The 26,321-nt window shown below is 45.6% G+C and overlaps 1 protein-coding gene and 1 pseudogene across 2 annotated transcripts in view; one reads left to right on the top strand and one right to left on the bottom strand.

Moving 5' to 3' along the window:
* Positions 1–26,321, top strand: part of LOC124595736 (protein tweety) — a 178,387-nt gene that overhangs the window by 101,467 nt on the left and 50,599 nt on the right. For both annotated transcript variants that reach the window (XM_047134612.1, XM_047134611.1), the window contains exon 2: positions 10,233–10,393. In XM_047134612.1, coding sequence (XP_046990568.1) covers positions 10,233–10,393 — 161 coding nt within the window. The remainder of the gene's footprint in view (positions 1–10,232; positions 10,394–26,321) is intronic.
* Positions 24,970–25,087, bottom strand: LOC124597429 (annotated as a pseudogene).

Genomic DNA, 26,321 nt, shown 5'->3' with positions numbered 1-26,321 from the left:
TTCCCTTGTTTTTACGTTCAGTATACCCCAGCACACGTAAAACATACACCGTAAAATAATAACGGATTTAATTTTATACACAAAACAGTCATGCACGTCGTATAATAACCTTTTGGAACTTACAGAGGCGGACAAAAGTATTCAGACGCTGGGAGTAATCAGATAAGGAAACCTTACATGTGTTTTTAACTCAAAACATATATTTTATTCTTTATAAATGTGTAATACATATGTCAATCTGAACATATGCAGAACAACAAGTAACACGACACGCCTTATGTAAAAAAGAAACAAAGAAATTCGAAATACACAATGGGCCAAAGTATTCAGACTCTCAGCAGTCAGAGTTTGGTAATGTGTCACTTTCTCTGTATTACAGCCCTGTCTTTGTGACATGGAGTAAACAACCTTTTTCTTTATATCCGAACCGATAGTCACCCATTCTTCTACTATCAATGCGCGCAAATGTGTCCAACTGCTCACATGTCGTTTTTGTGGTCTCGTTTTCAGTTCATTCCAGATGTTTTCGATGCGATTGAGGTCCAGAGACTGCGGTGGGGTAATGTAGAGATGAGGCGTGTTGTGTAGTATCCACAGTTTGAAAATTTCCGCCGTATGCTTAGGATCATTGTCTTGTTGGAAATAAAAGTCACCTCCAAGATCCAACTTCGCAGCACTTTTCGTCAGCTTTTGTTGAGTATAGCGAGATAGACAAATTTGTCCATGGTGCCTTCAATAAAGACAAGCTCGCCAACACCTGTGGAAGACATGCATCCCCACTCCATCACACTGTCTCCTTCATGCTTTTGGGCTCCCACTTGCTTGACGCCACACTAAACTGCGGCCATCGACGTGGCTCAAAGTAAAATTGCATTCATCACTCCACTGAATCTTGTCCCAGAAGATCACATCGTTGCCGACAAATTCTTCTGCAAAAACCATCCGCTTTTTTGCGTTACACTCACTGACGAACGGTTTGCGCCTTGGCACTCTGGCATCGTACCCAGCCAGCACCGTGCAGGCATCTGCGCACCGTTCTAACTAACTTCGGTACCAACGCCTTCTGCCAGTTCTGCAGATATAGCAGGGGCCGTTGTCCGCGGGTCGTTTTTCACCATTCGGACTATCTTCTTCTTGTTTCTGTTCGTGAGTTTCTGAGGACGCCCCTGTCGTGGGCGATTGACGAGAGTTTTTTCTTCTTTCCATTTCTGGACGATACTAAATATAGTTTTTCGGCTTCGGTTGACGACTTTGCCTACTCCTGCATATGATTTTCCCTCACTATGCACCCGCACGATAAGCCTTCGCTCTCCCGCTGTCGTTTACCTACCTTTACGAGGCATGGTGCTACGCTGGTGTCTTTTGGCGAGACCTGTGCTGTCCTGTAGTACGAGACAGCTGCCTTGCGTACACTGACTGCGTGCTGCGGCCGAGTTGTGCCTTGATACTGCGGTTAACTTGTCAAGTTGGGCTATGTCTGATTACTTTTGTCCAGAGTAAAACACACGCCTGTGATGGTTACACAGAACTAATCGTTCCAGGTAGAGGGTACGGTGACATTCTCATAGTCGACGTCTTTGGAAATATTCCCTGCATTATGGCACATACGCAGGCAGATACACGCTCCGTGTATGCATCAGTCACAGTCGACCGTGAGATACGCATGTAACCTGTGTCTGAATACTCTTGTACGTCGCTGTAATTTCAAATCCGAAATTTTCCTTTACATATTCTTTTCGTGTCTTATATGAAATTATTTATAGGTGCAATATGTTAAACATTATTTATGTTTATTTGCAGTTTAAGCACCGTAAAAGTTGACAAAAATATTCCTGCATAAGGACTCGACCACGCGACTATCGGATTACCGTTCTGTGCTGCGCCGCAACCGCTGCCTGGGGATTACGCTAATGCCTCACCCGATTCACGCCGACAATGCTATTTTCTCTAAACGCATGGCCATCTCGAGCCCCCACTTCAGTCTCTTTCATTTCTGGAAAAGCCCTGCGTATACCTTAAAAGTGGACGAAATGGATGACAACGATTAGGCACGGTCCCCTTGTCAGTGGCACCTACTAGGCAACTCGGCGTTCCTCCACGCGTGTCTATGTTCCGTATCTTCCGGAGGGCAGAACAGTTTCATTCAAAGAGATTCTTTAACTATTTCCGTTAAGATAATTACTGATATTACTCGCACAGCAAAATCTCATGCTACCGAAACCTCTATTTCGATTCGATACACAGTTTATGAAACGTGTAGGAGCGACCACACCCCGTTTGCTGAGGACTTTCGATCGGTCTGTGAAGCAAACGTCATGTCACGAGACGCTGCAACCCGTCGACAATGACCTGTGGTGATAGCTGTTCTGAATGTGCTTTCCTTCACTGTTGTTAAAATTCGTACAGGACGCAACGCCACTCCAGTGCAATGTGTAAGGAAGTCGGAAAAGAATGCAACGATTCGTGGACGCAGCAGTCAACAGCCCAGCAATTTGCGAGACGCCTCGCTTCTGTTTAAGGCACAACGCTGTCTTCCTCCAGGTGACGCTTCCGGAGCCCCAATGCGCGGAATCGTGGACGATCCCGGCTGGTTCAAATTTCACGACCACAGGTGCATAGCTGGAACATTAATCTATAAGGGGCAATCAAATGAAAACGAGACAGATGGGAAAAGTAAGTTAGCTGTTTATTATTTCAAAAGTAATTGTTAATACATTTATCCCATTGTGAGACAAGACGGTCAATGCCTTCACTAAAAAATGTTTGTGGTTGTCAGTGGAACCATGATTGTACTCAGGCGTGTACCTCTTCGTCGGAAGCAAACCGACGGCCATAAACGTCTCTCTTCAGACCTCTAAAAATATGGGAAACTCTTGAGGACGGGTCGGTACTCTACCCAGGATGTGGAAGAGCGTCTCAGCGAAACTTCTGCAGCGTTCTCAAGGCAACCGTGGCAATAAGTGGGGGGGTGTTTTGTCGGCATGTAGTTTCGACTACGCTGGAGATATTTCGCTGCGAAGCCCTTACACAATCTCTTTGCAGTCCCGATCCCTCCCCACGAGATCTCCATATTTTTGGAGCCATCAAGAAAGACTGTTGTGATCGTCGATTTGCTTCGGACGGAGAGGTGCACGTCTGGGTACAATCGTGGTTCCACAGCCAACCACAAACAGTTTTCCACGAAGATACTGACTATCTTGTTTCACAGTGCGATAAATGTAAACCCTAAGACCAAAAGAAGCACAACAAATGAATTATCCGAAAGGGACGGAAATCAGCAGATGTGACGTACAAGTACAGACAGACAAATGGTAAAAGTTTCAGAAAAATTGGATGATTTATTCACCTGAAAGAGCTTCACAAATTGAGCAAGCCAATGACATCTTGGTCCACCTCTGACTATTATGCAAGCAGTTATTTGGCTTCGCATTGATTGACAGAGTTGTTGGACGTCCTCCAGAGGAATATTGTGCTAAATTCTGTCCAATGGCGCGTTAGATCGTCAAGTTGGAAGGCCCTGACCATAATGTTGCAAACATTTCCTCGTTTGAGGAGAGATCCTCAAGTGAGAAAACGTTTGCAACATTATGGTCAGCGCCGTCCAACCATTCGGATTTTGACGGTCTAACGCGATAACTGGACAGAGTTTATCACGACATCCCTCAGGATATCCAACGACTGAATTTATCACGACATCCCTCAGGATATCCAACAACTTTGTCAGTCAATGTCAAGCCAAATACCTGCTGGCATAAGGGACAGGGGTGGTCCAACGAGTTGTTGATTTGCTCAATTTTTGAACCTGTTTCTCTGGAATAAATGGTCCAGTTTTTGTATGTAATAAACTGATTTTCTGTACATGTACATCACATCTATCGATTTCCGCCCCATTCGGATAATTCTTTCGTGGTGCGTCGTTTCTTTCTTTCATTCTTTTTCTCTTAGAGTGTGTTAACACTGAGGGCGATTACTTTTGAAATAATAAAGAGTTCACTTACATTTTTTCCCATCTGTCTCGTTTTCATTTGACTGCCCTTAGTATTTTGAGCCTCATTCCAATAGAATGCCGCTGGTCCACTTTTTGCTAGGAATACTGAGATTTCAAAGCTTGCTTGGTTCTTTGCCTCTATACGTAGAAGTTCGTACACCAGCGCATAGTACATCAAGGAAATACTGGTTTCTGGATGTAACTTTCTTTTATTGCTCTGCAGAATGTTTCATTGTATCAGGTGATTACGGGTTTCATTTCATTCACTTCTGATTTTTCATGATACTTGTTTTAATTCTTACATGTATACCTCTTCTTTACATGTAACGAAAGTTTGAAAAAACCGCTGCTATGGTATAATGTGTCAAAACACCGCATCTGGGCAGGCAGCGAGCTGTCGATTCACTGAGGCTACCGTCGCAGCTTCAGCAAAGCGTTGCTGTTTTCACCTCACCATGGAATGCTGCGGGCTTTAGCCACCCTTATCTCGCTCCACTGACGTTTTTCAGCCATTGCAGTTTAAACGGAAGCCGTTTGTGGAAAGTAATGCAAATATATGCGTAAAAAATATCCAAGATATTGTTACAAACGTATAAAATTCTTGGAAATAGACCCCTGTTTCCTATGCATCTGTCACGCGCGGTAGACACCTATGAAGGCGTCGACTGGGTCCCAGTTTCGGGGCTCTGTAACGTCGGTTTAGATCCCTTCGATCGTCTCAAAAGGGTTCACTTTTAATCTTTCCCGGCTGTTCTCGGTTTTTGGGAACATAGAAAAGTCTGCTGGAGACAGGTAAATAAGTAGGGCACCGGAGACAAGTTTCAATTTTGTATTCTTGGCTAGAAGTCTCAAAATGCGGAGAAAGTTGTGGCTGGGAGCTGGAAGTCATCGTGGTGGCGGTGGTACAGGTGCCAAGTTTGGGCGATCGCCTTTCACGGTCTAGCGCGTTTATTTCTTAATCTCTTGAGCATATTCTCGTAGTAGAGTCTTTGCTGTCACTTGTGCAATCATTCAGTGGTCGGTGTTCACAAGATCAACAGCATGAAACCCATTTTGTAAATTTTTTGTTTCTTGTCATTTCATATCGGGTGTCATCTTTCATAGGTTCCTGGCCCTCATCGAGCAATTTCACTCACCCAGAAACTAGTATACAGCGAGGCATGGCCCACTGAAATATCTCCTCTGGTGCTGTGCTGTAGCGAACAGTCGCATGAACTTGGAGGGAGGCCTTGCATCAGCCCATGGTCATGGCTGCGACAATAGTGGCATCTAAACGAGTGAGGACATAATCAAGCTCGAAACAGTAAACATCTTTGCCCGACACTGTCTCGCTGAGGAAGATCGTATTGTGGTTCCTCCATTAAATCGCCACAGAATGTCAAAATGGCAGATACCGAAATAAGAGGCAACTGAAATCCCTCAACAGAGAAAAGGCCACTGGAGCGGAAGCGGTACCAGTACGATTCTACGACGAGTATGCGAAAGAGCTGGCTCCTTTTCTAGCAGCAATGTACCGTATGTCGTTGGAGGAGCAAAGCGTTGCTAATGATTGGAAAAAAAGCGCAGGTCATTGTCGTTTTCAAGAAGAGTCGTCTAATAGACGCGAACCACTATAGGCCTTTACTTGTGACGTCTGTTTCTTGTGCCATTGTGGAGAATATTTTGTGCTCTGCGTTTTATGCAGTTTCTGGAGACCGAAAATCTCCTCTGTGGGAATGAAATGGTTTCCGAATACAACGATCGTCTGAAACTCAGCTCGCTCTGTTTGTCTGAGAGACCCAGAAAGCAGACGATACCGGTGCTTAGGTTCTTGCCATGTTCCTTCACATGCGGAAGGCGTTCTGTACACTTCCACACTGCCGCCTGATGAGAAACACGAGTGTGCGGAATATCAGACCAACTGTGTGACAGAACATGTCACTCTGAACGGAGAAAAATGTTCAGACTTAAAGGTAAGTTCCGGCGTACCCCAAGCAAGTGTTATACTGCTTTTTCACACAGAGAAGTCGCAACGCTAGAAAATTGTAGCGAAATGCTTGAAGATCTGAAGAGGATCGACGCGTGGTGGAGGGAATGGCTATTGGCACTCGCCATAGACAAATGTAACATATTGATGATAAATAGGGAGAAAGACCCATTATTGTATGATACCGTGATTCCAGAACGATTACTGGAAGCGCTGATATCCATAAAATATGTAGGACTATGTATGCGGAGCGATTTAAAGTGAAATGAGAGCATAAAATTAATCGCGGATAAGGCAAATTGCGCCGGCCGCGGTGGTCTAGCGGTTCTAGGCGCTCAGTCCGGAACCGCGCGACTGCTACGGTCACAGGTTCGAACCCTGCCTCGGGCATGGATGTGTGTGATGTCCTTAGGTTAGTTAGGTTTAAGTAGTTCTCAGTTCTGGGGGACTTATGACCACAGATGTTGAGTCCCATAGTGCTCAGAGCCATTTGAACCATTTTTTAAGGCAAATTGCAAACAGAGCTTCACTGGAAGAATCCTCAGGAAAAGTTGTCCATCAGGAATGGAAGTAGCTTACAAAACACTCGTTCGACCAGTACTTGAATACTGCTCGTCAGTCTGGTGTCCGTACCAGATAGGATTGACAGAGGAAACAGAGGAGATCCAAAGATGAGCAGCACGCTGCGTTTCAGGTTGGTTGACTAAGCGAAAGGTTCGCGGAGATACTCAGCCAACTTCAGAGGCGGACGCTGCAAGAGAGGCGTTCTGCGTGACGATGTGGTTTGCTGTTAAAATTCCTAGAGCGTACGTTCCTAGAAGAGTAAACAAATGTATTGCTTTCTCCTACGTATAACTCGCGAAAAAACCTTGAAGGTAAAATTACGGAGATTCGAACTGATGTAGAGACTTACCAGCAGTCGTTCTACCAGAGCACCATCTGCGACTGGAACAAGGAAGGGCGGAAGAGACTCTTTCACCCAACTGCGACGTGGTCGCGTATACAAACAGTGATCCAATACTGTCAAATGTTTTTTATTCCAGTCTTTGATCACAATATGAATTCTTTAGACGATGACCGGTTTCAGTCCGTAATTACCATCCTCAGACCTATAATATACAAATATATACACGTAGTGAGCCGTGTGTCTTTCAACATAAAACAGCAATACGTATTACAATGTACTATCATACAATCAGGCAAACTAAATTGTGATACATTAAAAGACGAATACAGTTACCCATATAAATTTAGCGTAAATGATGACTAGATCTAAGCCGACAGTAGTGACATCTAGGGATGATGTAGGCAAACAGATTTCTGGTAGCTACTGTACTTTAGTAGCCAGTTTCAATAATGACTGTGTGGACGATGCGGCCTATTCTACACCTTATTTTAGATCTATATGATGACTACATCTAAGCCGACAGTAGCGGCATCTAGGGATGATGTAGGCAAACAGATTTCTGGTCGCTACTGTACTTCAGTAGCCAGTTGCAATAATGACTGTGTGGACGATGCGGCCTACTCTACACCTTATTTTAGGAGGGTAAAAATATTAGAGGGAGACCAAGAGATGAATACACTAAACAGATACAGAAGGATGTAGGCTGCAGTACGAACTGGGAGATGAAGATGCTTGCACAGGATAGAGTAGCATGGAGAGCTGCATCAAACCAGTCTCAGGACTGAAGACGACAACAACAACAACAACAGCAACATTTTAGATCTATATGACGATGCTATGCTGATTATATATATATATATATATATATATATATGGTTTGACGATGCCATTATGGGCTTATCTCTTTAAGACATGGTGTAAAAAAGTACGTTTTACCGTATTTTCTGTACATCTCCCTGGTTGTATGCTAGTACATTGTGATACGTATTGCTGTATTATGTTGAAAGACACACGGCTGGCTAGCTGTATATATTTGTATATTAGATCTGAGGATGGTCATTGTGGTGTCACCGCCAGACACCACACTTGCTAGGTGGTAGCCTTTAAATCGGCCGCGGTCCGTTAGTATACGTCGGACCCGCGTGTCGCCACTATCAGTGATTGCAGACCGAGCGCCGCCACACGGCAGGTCTAGAGAGACTTCCTAGCACTCGCTCCAGTTATACAGCCGGCTTTGCTAGCGATGGTTCACTGACAAATTACGCTCTCATTTGCCGAGACGATAGTTAGCATAGCCTTCAGCTACGTCATTTGCTACGACCTAGCAAGGCGCCATTACCAGTTACTATTGATGCTGTAAAACATGTACCGTCAAGAGCGATGTTCACCTATTATGGATTAAAGTTAAGTATTCTACCAGTTACCTCCTTTTTCCTGAAGTCTAAAATCCGTGTCCTGTTCCAGACCTCACGCAAGCCTGCGTGAGCTTAAACGCGTGCCTTTCGGCTTCCTGTCATAGTGGATTGGCTGTCTTGTCAGTCCACAACAGTCATTGGATCTTCTAAAGAATTCATATTGTGATCAAAGACTGGAATAAAAAACAATTGGAAGAGACACTGTTGCACAAAGTATCCCCCGCGACACACAGTAGGGTGTCTTGCAGTGTATAGAAGGAGGTACAAGGGTAATCCCCGACATAATCACCATTTCTATCGATGCATTTTTGTAGACGCTGTGGCAGTTTTTGTATGCCCATGTCATACCAGCTCGCCGCCATACTGTTTAGAAAGTTATGAAGCTCTCCTTTCACCTCGTCGTCGAAGCTGAATCGTTTTCCGGCCAAATGTTCTTTTAACCTAGGGAACAGGAGATAGTCACTGGGCGCCAAGTCAGGACTATAGGGTGGGTAGGTGATTACGTTCCACTGAAACTGTTGCAGGAGAGCAACGGTTTGCCGAGCGATGTGTGGGCGAGCGTTGGCATGGAGAATGTGTACGCCCTTGCTCAACATTCCTCTCCTCCGGTTCTGAATTGCCCGTTTGAGTTTTTTCAGAGTCTCACAGTACCTGTCAGCGTTAATTGTGGCCTCAGCAATTCAGCTCCGACGACGAGGTGAAAGAAGAGGTTCATAACTTACTGAACAGCATAGCGGCGAGCTGGCATGACATGGGCATACAAAAACTGTCACAGCATCTACAAAAATGCATTGACAGAAATGGTGATTATGTCGAAAAATAGCTAAATGTTCAAGCTGTAAACTGACGTAAACCATTGTAGAAATAAACAGGTTCAAATGGTTCAAATGGCTCTGAGCACTATGGGACTTAACTTCTGAGGTCATCAGTCCCCTAGAACTTAGAACTTGTTAAACCTAACTAACCTAAGGACATCACACACATCCATGCCCGAGGCAGGATTCGAACCTGCGACCGTAGCGGTCACGCGGCTCCAGACTGTAGCGCCTAGAACCGCACGGCCACTCCGGCCGGCTCCATTGGGTTCACGTCGGGTCTTTGGGCAGGTCAGTTCATCCCAGGAATGTTGTCGTCCACAAACCATTGCCTCATGGTCGGTGCTCTGACAGGGTGCACTGCCTTGCTGATACAGTCATCATCTCTGAACGGATTCTCTACTGTAAGCAATACACAATGGTGGAAAATGTGTTCATATACTTCCACACCCTAACCACGAAAAACACCCCCTGACCGAAATACTCGCGTTCTTTGTTCTTCACTGTTGGCACTATGCATGATCGCACTAACGCTCTCTGAGCCTGTCAATCGAATTGTCGCAGGGTATAGCGTTACCACTCATTTCCAATCACCCCTGTCCAGCGGCGCCGCTCTTTATACATTTGAAGCGTCGCTCAACGTTGAGTACCTAAATGTGTGGTTATGAGAAGCTGCCCGACCCCTGTACCCCATTATTTGTAACTCTCAACGCACAGTCGCCGTGCTAGCTGGGCTGCTGCGAGCACTTTGGAATTCAGGAGTGATTCCTTCAACCGAACCCTTGTTATTTTTTGCTATCACCCTCCGCAATGCTTGACGGTCCGTGGACGTCAATACACGAAATCTGCTCGGTCTTGCTTTTCCACAATGGCATCACCAAAAGTCGACATCCAATGACTAGTCCACTTTCGGAGTCACTGAACTCTCCCGACCGGCCCATTCTGGCTTTTCTTAATACTGGTAGACCCGCAGGTCATGACATCTAGCTGTTAATTTCGCAATACATAGGAGTGCCCTCATACCTTTGACCATACAGTGTAGACGATACTCGCCGTCCGCCGCCCGATGGTGTGTGTCTGTGTCACCTTACTGACGTGATGTGATGTGTGTGGTGACGTGATGGGACGCGTGGTGTTGCAGGCGCTGGGCATCCTGGGCTCGCTGCCGGCGGCGTGGCTCATCCTGACGCTGCTGGTGCTGCTGGTGTACCTGCTGACGCGCTGCTGCGACCGCAAGCCGCGGCCCCGCCACAGCATCACCGTGCTCAAGTGGACGCTCGCGCTCTTCACCTTGCTCTGCTGGTGAGTAGCCCACTCCTGTGGTATTCTAAAAAGTTCTGGACCCTAAGTACAGAGAGTGTCCCTAGAGGAATGGTCAATGTTCACGGATATGACAGTAACGATCATTTGAAGCAAAAATGTCCAGCAACGGTGGGCTGTAGAGTGCATACATTAAGAGCTATGAGCATTTCTTCATCTTAGGTATTGTGAAACAAATCTCTTCTACTGCACTCTCTCTGCTTCCCATATTTTGGGAGAGGTAGCCTGGGAAATGCATACCTTAAGAACTATGAGCACCTGCTTATTTTCGCTACTGTGAAACACATCTCCCATACTGAACGTGTGCTCATAACTCTCTAGGTCTGCAATTAAGAGCCCATGTTTTCCAAAAATTTTTCCTTCTTTTGGTCTAAATTACCTTCCCTGAAAATATGGAAAGCAAAGAACATGCAGTAGAAGAGATTTATTTCATAGTATCGAAGATGAAGAAGTTCTTGTAGCTCTTAAGGTATACGTTTTGGAGACCATCATATTCACTACATTTCTTTCCACCTTCTAATGATCGTTCCCGTCATATACCTGAATATTGGCCATTCCTCCTGGGTCATCCTGTACAGGATCAGCTATCTAGACCACAATACTGTACCTGTGTCATATTTCATCTCGAGAAATGTTCTACATCATATCTACTACTGATCGCAACTGATATGGGGATGCTGCTGGTGATAAGTTGGGACCAGACGCCATCACATCGCGCCCCACACAAATTCAGTAGGGCTCAAATCCTTGGCAAGCCAGCTACACTGCAGGCCATTAAAATCGCTACACCACGAAGATGAAGTGCTACAGACGCGAAATTTAACCGCCAGGAAGAAGATGCTGTGATATGCAAATTATTAGCTTTTCAGAGCATTCACACAAGGTTGGCGCCGGTGGCGACGCCAGCAATGTGCTGACATGAGGAAAGTTTCCAACCGATTTCTCATACACAAACAGCAGTTGACTGGCGTTGCCTGGTGAAACGTTGTTGTGATGCCTCGTGTAAGGAGGAGAAATACGTACCATCACGTTTCCGACTTTTATAAAGGTCGGATTGTAGCCTATCGCGATTGCGGTTTATCGTATCGCGACATTGCTGCTAGCGTTGGTCGAGATCCAATGACTGTTAGCAGAATATGGAATCGGTGGGTTCAGGAGGGTAATACGGAACGCCGTGCTGGATCCCAACGGCCTCGTATCACTAGCAGTCGAGTTGACAGACATCTTATCCGCATGGCTGTAACGGATCGTGCAGCCACGTCTCGATCCCTGAGTCAACAGATGGGGACGTTTGCAAGACAACAACCATCTGCACGAACAGTTCGACGACGTTTGCAGCAGCATGGACTATCAGCTCGGAGACCATGGCTGTGGTTACCCTTGACGCTGCATCACAGACAGGAGCGCCTGCGATGGTGTCCTCAACGACGAACCTGGGTGCACGAATGGCAAAACGTCATTTTTTTCGGATAAATCCAGGTTCTGTTTACAGCATCATGATGGTCGCATCCGTGTTTGGCGACATCGCGGTGAACGCACATTGGAAGCGTGTATTCGTCATCGCCATACTGGCGTATCACCTGGCGTTATGGTGTGGAGTGCCATTGGTTACACGTCTCGCTCACCTCTTGTTCGCATTGACGGCACTTCGAACAGTGGACGTTACGTTTCAGATGTGTTACGACCCGTGGCTCTACCCTTCATTTGATCCCTGCGAAACCCTACATTTCAGCAGGATAATGCACGGCCGCATGTAGCAGGTCCTGTACGGGCCTTTCTGGATACAGAAAGTGTTCGACTGCTGCCCTGGCCAGCACATTCTCCAGATCTCTCATCAATTGAAAACGTCTGGTCAATGGTGGCCGAGCAACTGGCTCGTCACAATACTTAAGTCACTACTCTTGATGAACTGTGGTATCGTGTTGAAACTGCATGGGCAGCTGTACCTGTACTCGCCAAGCAAGCTCTGCTTGACTCAATGCCCAGGCGTATCAAGGCCGTTATTACGGCCAGAGGTGGTTGTTCTGGGTACTGATTTCTTAGGATCTATGCACCCAAATTGTGTGAAAATGTAATCACATGTCAGTTCTGGTATAATATATTTGTCCAATGCATACCCGTTTATCATCTGCATTTCTTCTTGGTGCAGAAATTTTAATGGCCAGTAGTGTACAAGTGTCGACAAAAATTGGGCGTGTTGGGTGACATGAGAAATTTTGGCACAGGCTTCGTTCCTCTGAAATAGCACGCCTGTCTGACGTTGTAGGGACGGCAGCAGAATGGGTGGATAGTTTTCAGAGTCCTATACTGGTCAGGGTTCCACCAACACTCGTCAGAGTTGTATAGTCACTGTAGGCTACAGCTGCTGCACACTGTAATGCATGGACCCCATCCCGTATGAATGCTGCCTGCATCACTTGGGTAGGTGCCACGTTCCTGGTCTTCATCACATTTGTCAGCGACCGTCACGGACGCAAAATCCCAACCTCCCGTCGCGACTAAATATAACCTTGCGCCATTAATCCCTCAAGTTTCGTCCGTCGCTACATCATCAAGGGGGGGGGGGGGGGGGGGGGGACTGATGAAGTGCTAGAGATAGAGTGGCGAGCAGCGCCCTCGCTTGTGACCTTTATCACAGCAGAAGCTTCGTCACAGTCCCAGCTCTCACTGTGGTTGGGGCAGCGCTCCAAGTTTCTGCTGCAGCCGGAGATGGCTGATCGCTGACGTGACGCTCCAGGAGTCTCCACTGTACTTGTTTGCTATAACGTCACTGTTGCATCCGGTAGCGGCCACGGGAGACCAAGTGCAGTAATATCGTGATCGGGCAGTAGGTAGTCGCCAACGAAATACTGTCGCATTCGGGGGAGAAAGTTTCTGATTGAAATTTCGTGAAAACATCTCGCTGCAATGAAGAACGCCTTTGTTTTAATGATTGCCACCCCGTCTCGCCTATCATACCGCGACACACTCTCCCCAATTTCGCGATACTACAAAACGAGCTTCCGTTCTTTGAATTTTTTCGGTGACCTCCGTCAATCCATCTGGTGTGGGCCCCATACCGTGCAGCAGTACTCTAACAAAGGACGGACAAGCGCAGTGCAGGCAGTTTTTTCAGTGGATTTGTTGCATCTTCTAAGTGTTTTGGTTTGTCTTCCCTACAACATTATCTGTGTGTCGTTCCAATTTAAGTAGTACATAAGTGTCATCTCTAACTATTTAATTGAACTGACAGCCTTTGGATTTATATGATTTATCGTGTAATTGAAATTTAATGGACTCCTTTCTCTACTCTTAGGTATAAACTAAAAGTTTTCATTAGTTGGTGTCAATTGCCACTTCTCGCACCATACACATGTTTGGTCTAAATCATTTTGCGATTGGTTCTGATCTTCTGATGTCTTTACAAGACTGTAAATGACTCTATCATCTGCAAACACTCTAGGACGGCTGCTAAGATTGTCTCCTAAATCTCTATGTATGAAAGGAAATGTCGTGACTTACTGACTCGTCATCGCCCAGTCCAAACCGCTATGGACAGAAACTTGAAGTTTGGAGCGGGTGTCGATCTTGTACTGTAGGCATCGTTTACGAAGGGATTGTCCGAAATTCCACTCCTAAGTGGATGAAATAGGGGAAGACAAATTTTTTTGAAACTATGTCGCTATTAAGGGAATTTTGAAGTTAGAACTACGAAAACTGGTATTTGGTTTCTCAGCCAGAAAATAAAAAAAAGTGTTACAGCATTTTTGGAAATTCAACCACTAAGGGGATAAAAAGTAGGTGAAAGTTTTTTGGAAGTAAATAATTAGTAAAGAAACTAAGCGTACGTCTATGACGATTGGTATTTGACTTGTCGGTTAAAAATTAAAAAATACGTGTTTCAGTGTTTCTGGGAATTCAACCCCTAAGAGAGCGCAATAGGCGATGAAAATTAAAAAAAATAGATATTTCGTTACATTAAAAAATTTCAAAGCTAAATTTATCAAACTTGGTATTTCACTTCTCGGTTGGAAATAAAGAAATATTTGCTAGGGGATGAAAGATGCTATAGAAATACCTCCACAAGAACGCAAAACACATGATTGAGAAAAGCTTTGGACTCCAGCTACCAGAATCGCTTTTTAGTCAGAAGTGCATTCGGAAAAGACCATGCTTATATCACCTTAATTAGCGTGAAAAGCTCAGAAGATGTTGTAATTTGTGAACAACATAAAAATACGATTAAATGAAAACCAAAAAAATCTCTGCAGGCCATACAGTCTACGAGAGCGAAGCAGCGGGCGCTAAGCTAGACGTTCACATAGATCAGGAACAGCAGAGGGCCTGACTCTTCCAATTGTCACAGAATTGCAGCAGGAATGTATCGAAGGAATTTCCATACACTGTCCAGAAGTTCTTGCACCAGCGACTGCAGACGTGAATTGCAGTAGATGGTGGACATTTAGAACATTTGATGACATAGGCCTATATACAATTTTAAGGGACTGTTTATGTTCACATTCTTTTGTGATTTCCCGTTAGTTGCTGTTGCTGACGTGATTTTGCAACACAAGTGTGTATCTTGAGATTAAACTCATGACCCGAAGTTATTATTTAAGAATCTTTATATTTCGGTTCCCTGTTTTACAAATTAACGTTAACCTTTCTTTCAGAGCTCTGGCGGAAACAACAACAGCATCGCTAGATGCCACGTCCTTTTTCATTCCAGCTGGTGTGTCGGCCCAACTACAAGTAGCCGGGTGTGACTGATACAAGTTTTAAACGAAGCTTTCCTCCACTCTTCCGCTTTTGTAAGCAGACTCTCCCAGCCTCTTAAATCTAGAGCACCGCCTCAGCCTGACGCGACAGCTCGTATTACAACTCCATCTTGTGCATGAGGCAGCAATGGGTTTCATGTTCAAAACAGACAATTTCCTTTGTTATAAATACTGTAATTTCTCCGAAACTACTAAACTGATTTTGAAGAAACGCCGTTCAACTACGATACTAGTAGAAAGAATTACTTTAGTTCTCTGTGAAAAAGTGAAGTTGACGCTTCCCGCGCCCGGGTTCCCGGGTTCGATTCCCGGCGGGGTCAGGGATTTTCTCTGCCTCGTGATGACTGGGTGTTGTGTGCTGTCCTTACGTTAGTTAGGTTTAAGTAGTTCTAAGTTCTAGGGGACTGATGACCTCAGAAGTTAAGTCCCATAGTGCTCAGAGCCATTTGAACCCTTTTGAAGTTGACGCGGGTATCTCCATAAGTAATACAGCTATGAAAAGAGGCTGTAAATCACTTAATGAAGACTCTTTCTCAATTTCGGTAAAAAACAGATCTAGATATCTTAAACGGGTCAGGAAATGTCTGATATGAACTGATTAGCTGCAAAAACCTTCATATGTAGGTATCAACTTGCAGCTTCCTAACGATGGCTTCAGGAACATGTTAAGAAAAAAAAAGAAAAAAAACCAGAATAATTTTAGTCTGCACGTGACTGTTATATTACGAAAAAGGGCACATTAGATTCGGAAGTAATGTCAATTAGCTTAGTGCAGAGGCATTTGCAGTAACTCGAAGCTCAAATGTGGCTGAACTGTGTTGTATTAGGAGTTCAAAAATGTCTTTTTTCCAGTGGATACTCACAAATTTTGAACTTCCCACCTTGTTTTGTATGTATAGTTCTTCTAGATGTGCATGACTGAATTTTCTGTGTCTCTTTGAAGTTGCGAATGAGACTGTTTGCAGAAAACTACTCAGTGATAATTGTAAGAACATTGTTTATCATTTCATGTTCAAATGTGTCAAAAGGAACTAATTCTGCTTGTTGCATATTAGATTATGCCACTGTATTGGCCCCTCTTGTAGCAACTGTTCGCCGTAGGTCTCTGGAAAGATGACCAGGGCCATGTGACTGGAAAAGGCACAGCTTATAGCAGTCTTTAAGAAGGGTTGGAGGACCGAAGCACAGGACTGTAATCCTGTCTCAGTGGTTTCATTTTGTTGTTCGGTAGGCCGTAGGAGGCTCCCGTTAGAATCAACATGATGAATCCAAACTTATATCCGTTCATGGTAGTCATTCTGCACCGTCGTCTAGTAAACAAAGACGTGCATACGGAATATACAAAGAGATGTACAATTGGACTGAACACTTTCCAGCTAACAAAACTCAGTTGGTCGTTTTTAGTGGAGAAGTATGTGTAATAACCTGGTGGATAGCATGATGTCAGTAGCGCTATAATGATGTTTGCAGACTACACACTTGTATTTCAGGGAGACCGCTTCGTTGCAATTTTTTTTTTAGAAATGAAGAGATATTTGGGCCTCGGGCAAGGATGTGTATGATGTCCGTAGGTTAGTTAGGTTTAAGTAGTTCTAAGTCTAGGAGACTGATGACCTCAGATGTTAAGTCCCATAGTGCTTAGAGCCATTTGAACCATTTGAAGAGATATTTCGAGAAGTTCAGCATCTGGTGCAAAGAGTGGCAACTGACCCTGAACACAAAATGCACGTAATCTAGTGCGCGTAGAGGGATGTAAACATCCGACAGCGTTTGGCTACGTGATCGGCAGCCAGTCAAAACCTTCGAGTACCTAGGAATTTCTCTCTGGAGCAACTTGAGGTGGAGCGCTCCGAGTCCAACCGTGAGAAGCCAGATTTATATTTAGTTGGGGGTCAATGTGTAGCTGTGGCAAGCAAGAAATAACGAAACAAGTAAGCCCTGAATGTGGCGTGGTACCTGGAATTATCTGCACCTTAAGTCCGGCTTGAAGGCATTACTTGCAATTATTAGCATCCGTGAAATTAAATTTGGTCCACAAATCACTTTGGACAACAGAAACAATGAACATTATTACAGGCCACCTCCATCCGCTCATACTTGCTGACTTCCTCGACGGTGATCCATCTTAGAGGAGGATAACTGCCCCTTCCGCAAACCAGAATCGTGTTGCAGTGGTCTGAGAAGCACGATACTGAATTCACGTCGAAGTCTTTGTTTCGCGTGGTCTGAGCCCAACAGAACACACCTGGGACGCTACCGGACGCCAGATCCGCGCGCACAAAATACCGGCGGGTAATTTATGGTAATCGCGTGACCTGTGTGTAGACGTCTGCTGCCACACACACCTCTGCAAGACGACCGAGGAACTGTTCAAGGGATGGCACGCAGAATCGCTGTCGTATTGCGTTTCAAAGACTGATCGTTATTAAGCAGGTGGTAATAACGTTATGACTCATCAGTGTTGGAAGTGATAAGCAAAACAAACTTTTAGTTGAAACTTCCTCGCAGATTAAAACTGTGTGCCCGACCGAGACTCGAACTCGGGACCTTTGCCTTTCGCGGGCAAGTGCTCTACCAACTGAGCTACCGAAGCACGACTCACGCCCGGTACTCACAGCTTTACTTCTGCCAGTACCTCGTCTCCTACCTTCCAAACTTTACAGAAGCTCTCCTGCGAACCTGGCAGAACTAGTACTCCTGAAAGAAGTGGGAGAGCTTCTGTAAAGTTTGGAAGGTAGGAGACGAGGTACTGGCAGAAGTAAAGCTGTGAGTACCGGGCGTGAGTCGTGCTTCGGTAGCTCAGTTGGTAGAGCACTTGCCCGCGAAAGGCAAAGGTCCCGAGTTCGAGTCTCGGTCGGGCACACAGTTTTAATCTGCCAGGAAGTTTCATATCAGCGCACACTCCGCTGCAGAGTGAAAATCTCATTCTGGAAACTTTTAGTTGTTGAATGAGCTCTTTGCTTCCCGTAATCTTGTACGATAACTGATTATTGTATTTAACTGTACTTCAAGGTATGCTAAGACGAAGCCAGTTGTATGAAAAATACTGTACTTAAAGGCGAATAATGCTCCTCCTTCTCTAAATGAGAAGCTCAAGTTTTATTTTCAGTATAACTGCAATAACAACCCCTTTTTTGTAATATCGTCAGCTTATTCTTCTTCTTGTTAATAATGTGCGTCAGTATTATCTTGATTAGGCTGCGAAACATACAGGGAGGATGTCATGTAGCTATGATCATCGTAGTAGCAGAATAATGATGCACAGATGAAACAAAATTCATGTGGGCGAGAAAGCTTGCGTAAGTACGATTCTGTCCTACAACTGAGATCTTCCAATAAGAATACCTGGAAAACCAAATTTGCTTCTGGAAAGTGATTATCTACATCTGCTCTATACAGTATGGTGAATTACAGTCAAATAACTTTAAACTTGCGGGCTGTATGGCCTTGGTTGAAGAAACTTTTCAGTTCCTGACGTTTCATCCAGAGCTGCGTTGGACATCTTCGGAAGTTCTCCTGGCTACGCTGAGTCTTACAATAACAGTGCGACATAAATACCGTGTAAAGTGGGAGTGGTCTAATTTACACGTGGTGAGCAGAGATAATCTCTCTCAAAGATAGAACCTCTGGTTCTTTCAGTTTATCTAGGTCCCATCTCCTTAAATTCCCACCTTTTTGCAGTTTCTTCAGTTTTAATCTACAGTTCATAACCAATAGATTGTGGTCAGAGTCCACATCTGCCACCGAAATATATAACCATAAAGTGATAATTTTGACAGAAAAGAAGAAGCCATGCAACTTAATGATACGCAGACAGTGGCTCTGCAGAGTCGATAGATAAGTTTTTGCCATTGACAGGCGAGAATCGATAGTTAAATTTTATCTCTGTCTAAGATTATCTCTGCTGATCACGTGTAAACTCGACCACGCCCACTTTACACAGTATTTATGTCGCTCTCTGACGTCCGACTCGGCGTCGCCTGGAGCACCTCCGAAGATGTCCAGCGCAGATCTGGACGAAGCGTCGGGAACTGAGAAGTTTCTTCAAGCACGAAAGACTCATAAGCAACTATGACACACTGCCGTGAAAGATTTCATTTTATGAAATAATTTGAATTAGATCTATTTGTTTAATGTTTGTTTGTGTATTTGAATCCATGTGTTGTCTGCTTGGAGGCTATCAATCTTGGCTTTGAGTTTCAAGTTCCGCGTTGAAACTTAAAATTGTCAGCCTGTTCGTGCATATGTGCAGGCTGCGTAATTTAAAACTGAAATTTATGTTTTCCAAAGTGATTTGTGGACCATGATTAATCCTACGGATTCAAATAACTGACCTCCAAATGTAAATAATTCTAGACATTATGCGGACATTATATCGTGGAAGTTTTAGGTGGGGAGTTTTTGAACTACGATTACATAAGAGACCGATAGAGGTCGGCCTTGAACTACCACTCCCAACCGCAGGAAACAATTGCGCTGTAGCTACTACCACATGCTTTGTGTATTCCAGTTTGCTATGTGTTGTGGATTGCTTGTTTTCTTCTTCTTCTTCTTCTTCTTCTTATTTTGAAGTGAGTGAAGAGACTAATCCTGGTGCATAAAGGGATCCGAATGCGATTCTCACCACAACAAAAGGAATTAGCGATCCCTATGACCATGCACAGAACACGGGCGTAGTATGACAGCCCTTCGTGAGGCAGGCGGGCTTTATTCCCCCGCACCGCTCCTCTTCCCTCGGGCACTCCAAATTCTCGTTTGTTTACGGTCGCGGCCGACTGCCACGATATACATATGAAGATGGTTTCGGACATGTCCGAAAGAACAGATACCATTGGTGACCATGCAGCTCTCTTAGAATGAAATGATAATTAAATCAAGACCCTACGCTGTCGCCAGGCGTTGGTATACATCAACAGGGACAGTTGAAAATGTGCGCCCCGATCGGGACCCAAACCAGGGATCTCCTGCTTACATGGCAGACGCTCTATCCATCTGAGCCACCGAGGGCACAGAGAATAGTGCGACTGCAGGGATTTATCCCTTGCACGCTCCCCGTGAGGCCCACATTCCCAACTTAATGTTCACACACTACATTCGTCGTGCCCCTGCCCATTACACTCATTACTCGCGGTAGACAATCTTACCGAGTCCCATAAGAATTCGGGCAATGCGTGTGCATCCAGTACACAAGAAGAAGGTCAATGACTGGTTAGCCTTAACTATATGAAGATGGTATCTGTTCTTTCGGACATGTCCGAAAGAACAGATACCATCGGTGACCATGCCGATCTCTTAGAATGAAATGATAATTAAATCAAGACCCCAGGTTGTCTACAGGCTTTGATATACATCAACGTGGACAGTTGAAAACGTGCGCCCCGACCGGGACTCGAACTGGGGATCTGCTGCTTACGTGGCAGACATTCTATCCATCTGAGCCACCGAGGGCACAGAGGATAGTGCGACTGCAGGGATGTATCCCTTGCACGCTCCCCGTGAGACCCACATTCCCAACTTAATGTCCACACACTACATTCGTAGTGCCCCTGCCCATTACACTCATTACCAGCTAACCAGCCATTGACCTTCTTCGTCTGTGCTGGATGCACACACATTGCCCGAACTCTTACGGGACTCGGTGAGATTGTCTGCTGCCCAGGTGCAGTAGCTGCACTTAAATGATTGCCCCCCGGTACAGCGTCTGTCATGTAAGCAGGGGATCCCGGGTTTGAGTTCCGGTCGAGGCAGACTTTTTCAACTGTCCCCGTTGATGTATATCAACGCCTGTTGACAGATTAGGTTCTTGATTTAATTATCATTTCAGCCACGATATACTGTCCGCATAATACCTCTCCACATTCCGTCCTTACTTGTTTCGTTAGTTTATGTCTTGCACGGCTACACGAGGACTTCCACAACGCTATAAACGATCATTAAGAACTGTGTACCATCTGATGATAGGGACTTGAAACCTGTCGTGGCAAAACAAAAGTTGGCCACTTTCTGACGTCTTGTTAAGTCGGTGACGGCGTTCCGTAGGCCTATAAACGGCGATCGAGGCTGTTAGGAGAGCGCTGTTCCGCCCCGGCGAGCTCGCTGAGTGCTGGTGGCGGAGGACCAGAAGTAGTGTCGGCCAGGGAGAGCCCTCCAGCAGTTATTCCCCCGCCCCACCTCACCCCACACAGCGGCTTCCCCCTCTATCGCGACCGCCGCCGCCGCCGCCGCCGCCTCCGCCGGCCCACAGCAGAATACGTTGCGAAGCGGTGCTGAGCCTACCCGGGCCGGCCGCTTCCGTGTTGCCTGCCTGCCTATCGATTAGGTGCGGGGCGAGGACCTCTCCGCGACACTGCGTGCGCTGCACGCCCGTCTCGCAGGCGGCATAGCGGCACAGCGGTCGAAACAATTCGCCATATCTGTATGTTCTGCGAGCGACGTTCTGTCATCCTTACAACGTCACGTGCTTGCAAAGAGAAATTGGACACAATATGCGCTTTACGGAGAACAAAAATTCAAATGGCTCTAAGCACTCTGGGACTTAACATCTGAGGTCATCAGTCCCCTAGACCTAGAACTACTTAAAGCTAACCAACCTAAGGACATCACACACATACATGCCCGAGGCAGGATTCGAACCTGCGACCGTAGCAGCAGCAGCAGCGCAGTTCCGGACTGAAGCTACGCAGAACATTTTGTTTATTTTTGTTTTACCCATACACGTTTCATCACTTTCCGTGCTATCATCAGTCGGATTTGTTATCATCATCCTGTCTGGAACATTACGTCGATCAGATAACATATTGCATAGATTCATATCAAACTCGGATTAAAGCTACACTGACGAAAAAAAAAAATCGTAGCACCTACAAGGAATTGTGAGATACAAACGAAAGTTGGCAGTCATTACTCTACATAGGAAAGATGATGGATATTAAAATTTCGTACAGTCGCACAAAAGAGGGGCTAGTAGCACCACTAGAAGTATGCAAACCAGGTTTGCATTAAATACGCGCTGTGACGGTCGTGGGCGTTAAGTTACCTTTCAGATCGGAGGTGGTGAGCTGATTTTAGTCAAGAATACCTTTAAGTCGACAAGGACGCCATTGTCAACACCTCACTGAGTTTGAACGAGGTCGTGTAGAGGGGCTACGAGAAGCTGTATGTTCCTTCTGCGATACTGCAGGAAGACTTGGCAGGAATGTAACCACTTTACATGACTGCTGGCAGCTCTTGTCACGAGAATGCACGGTCCCTAGAAAACCAGCCTCAAGACGACCACGTAGCACTACCGAGAGGGAAGACCGTTGCTCGGCGTATGGCTTTGGCGCATCGTACTCCATCTGCAACAGCAATCTGAGCAGCAGCTGGCAGCACAGTGACACAACGAACTGTTGCAAATCGGTCATTTCAAGGGCATCTCCGAGACATACGACCTGTAGAATGCATTCCACTGAACCAAAACCACCACCATTTGCGACTTCAGTGATGTCAAGTGAGAGCTCACTGGAGCGCAGGGTGGAGGTCTCTTGTGTTTCCTGATGAAAGCTGGTTCTACCTCGATGCCAGAGATGGATCCAGTTGACGGCTTGCAACCAACCTGTCTGCGTGCTAGACATTATGGACCTACACATGGAGTTATGGTCTCAGGTGAGATTTCGTAGGGGCACTCTCGTGGTTATCCCACGCACTTTGAATGCAAATTTGATCGTCAATCTTGTGATTCGATCTGCTGTGTTACCATTCATTAACACCATTCCAAGGCGTGTTTTCTAACAGGATAACGCTCGCCCAAATACCGCTGTTGTAAACCAACATGCGCTACAGAATGCCGACATCTTGTCTCGGCCTACTCGATCACCAGATGTGGCTCCAATATAACACATATGGGACATCGTTAGACAACAGCTCCAGTGTTATCCATAAACAGAATTTACCGTCCCTGTATTGATCGACCAAGTGCAACAGGAATGGAACTCCATCCCACAAACTGACACCCGACTTGCGTACAACACAATGCATCCTCGTTTGCACGGTAGCGCTCAGCACTGGTTATTAACGTACCTGCTTTTCACATTTTCAGTGGTTCATCCCGCGTTTACATTAACCTGTGATATTGCAATACTAATCACTTAAATATGTTACCTAGACAAATGTGTTCCAGAAATTTCATTACTGTACATCAATTCTTCTTTGGTGTTGCAATTTTTTACCACCAGTATATTTTTATAGGCAAAAGAAGGGATCATTAGGCGTTACTTTTACGATCATATACATACAGACGTTAGACAAAAAATATGGAGACTCCAAAAACACAACAAATTTCCATGCATAATACGGTGTAGCAAAGACGGTGGCATTCAAAACAGGTTCCATTCGTCTAACTATAGGTCTTGTAAGGTTTTCAAGGGAATCTTATACCACTATTTCTGCAAAATACCACTCTGGAACCACGCGACTGCCACGGTCGCAGGTTCGAATCCTGCCTCGTGTCCTTAGGTTAGGTTTAAGTAGTTCTAAGTTCTAGGGGACTGATGACCTCAGATGTTAAGTCCCATAGTGCTCAGAGCCATTTCTACAAAATACTGGCAACTCCTGGTAACGATGAGGATCACGCACCCTTCTCCCCAACGTAAGGAACAAATGCTGAATTATATCGCGAGGCTGGGGTGACCAGGGGAGATGCGATAGTTCATCCTGGTGCTCACAAAACCAGTTCTGGACGATGCGAGCCGTGTGAAAAGGGGCCTTGTCGTCCTGGATTATAGCATTAGCATTGGAGAACAAACATTGTACCGCGTGAGGGACGTGCTCAGCCAAACTGGTTACAGAATCCTCGGCAGTGATGCTACCTTCCAGAGGAACCATGTGGCCCATCGAATAGCACGATATGGCTGCCCAAATCATCATCAAACCCCCGTTATTTTTCACTCTTGGGCGTAAACTCTGCCAGAAGTTGGAAATAGAATGAAACAAGACTCATCCGACCAAATGACATCCTACCATTGCTCCATAGTGCAGTTTTAATGGCTTCGGTAGCACAGTTTTCTGTTATGGGCATTTCCAGCATTGATGACTGACCTTAGAATTACAGCAGCTCTAATCATTTATGTATACGTTGAGTGTGTGTAAGTGTACCACGTTACACTATTTTCAGACCGAGTCTTCTAGGCGCATCTCTATTTTTCTCAGGCAGTGTAACCTTGCAGCCCTTTTATTTCCTGAGCTGTTCAAGTTATCAGATCGAGGTTTCCGGCTTACGACAGTATGCAGAAGGGCACGTAATTCTCTTACATGTTCAATCTACATGACTCCTGCGTCAACCGGGATGTTAAAACAAGTATAGTTTCTTAATGGAATGATGTACTTTTGTTAAGTGCATTTAAAAGCTCTTGAAAAGACGGAGTACAATCAAGTGAAGGTTATTAACATCAGGGTCGAAACTTACCACAAAATTATGCGAGAAATGTGCTGTTGATGTGTAAACTTCGCCAGGTGTATCTCTCACGCCAGGCTCCGCCGCTGCATCAAGTCTTTCCGCTGTTTGTTCGTTTCCACAAAAGCTGTTCACTCAAACATGTGTACGTACACACATTTCAAATACACTACTCCGTCTTCAGGCCACAAGTGTCCCATCGGGACCAACCGACCGCCTTGTCATCCTTAGATGAGGATGCGGATAGGAGGGGCGTGTGGTCAGCACACCGCTCTCCCGGTCGTTATGATGGTTTTCTTTGACCGCAGCCGCTACTATTCGGTCGAGTAGCTCCTCAATTGGCATCACGAGGCTGAGTGCACCCCGAAAAATGGCAACAGCGCATGGCAGCCCGGATGGTCACCCATCCAAGTGCCAGCCACGCCCGACAGTGCTTAACTTCGGTAATCTGACGGGAACCAGTGTATCCACTGCGGTAAGGCTGCTGCCTCAGTTTCACTACACGGCACATTTAAAGGGTTGTTTTTTTTTAATGTCCTGTAATTGTCTCCCATTGCCTACAACCTTGCTCTATGGCGATGCAAAAGCGTGATGCCCTGCGATGTCACCCTCTGGCTCGGCGACGCTACAAACAGCTAGGTGTTGACACAAGCGAAAAAAAAGACCACAGGTCAGAAGTTCGTGTGAAGTATACGGTGGTTTAATAATGTCACAGTGGCACCAAATTTCACCACAGTTCTGCCCAGCGCCACCGTGGATGTGTCACACGATTGTAAGGTCGTCACAGCACCTCTTACCCACATTCCACCCCTTATTTTGACACCTCTGTGGTGGGGTCAGAACCGCGACATCCAGCATTGAAATCGCCCCGTTTTCTTACTGGCTGCCGACGAAGACACTTCAGACACACCACCGCTCATAATCGTCACGAAAAGGCCTCAGGGCGATGAGCAAAAGGGCGACACTCATGACGACGTTTGATACTGCTGACAGCGCCCCCCTCCCTTAGACGATTCAGTCCTTCTCTAACGACGTCGTGGGGCTTCAACCCCTTTGAACTTGATGTGATCCCTTTGGAGTGTTGCGCGACAGCAATTTTTGTTCTGATACACACTGTGCGACCACTAGTACCCGTTTAAAACCAATCCACGAAATTTGAATGAGGTCCGAAGCAGCAAAGGGTATGTATGCTTTTCCAGTCCTCCTGCTTCGCGCGCTCCTGTGGCATAAACAACGGAGGCTGAGGGTGTGCAACATTGACACTTGCGTGAAAACAATGGCGAAGTAGCCCTCTAAGCAGAACGCAGCATGTCATTCTCAATGGAGAGAAGTTTTCCGAAGTAAGAGTGAATCCGGTGTGCCGCAGGGGAGTGTCGTGGGACCCCTGCTATTCGCAATATACATAAATGACCTTTTGGATAACATCGGAAGTTCACTGAGGCCTTTTGCGGATGATGCTGTGGTACATCGAGAGGTTGTAACAATGGAAAATCGTACTGAAAGTGCAGGAGGATCTGCAACAAATTGACGCATGGTGCAGGGAATGGCAATTGAATCTCAGTGTAGACAAGTGTAATGTGCTGCGAATACATAGAAAGAAAGATCCTTTATCATTTAGCTACAATACAGCAGGTCAGCAACTGGAAGCAGTTAATTCCATAAATTATCTGGGAGTAGGCATTAGGAGTGATTTAAAATGGAATGATCATATAAAGTTGATCGT

The sequence above is a fragment of the Schistocerca americana genome, chromosome 2, assembly GCF_021461395.2.
Source record: "Schistocerca americana isolate TAMUIC-IGC-003095 chromosome 2, iqSchAmer2.1, whole genome shotgun sequence".
Taxonomy (NCBI): Eukaryota; Metazoa; Arthropoda; class Insecta; order Orthoptera; family Acrididae; genus Schistocerca; species Schistocerca americana.
The sequence above is the reverse complement of the archived record's forward strand: the minus strand, read 5'-3'. Positions and strand labels throughout refer to the sequence as shown.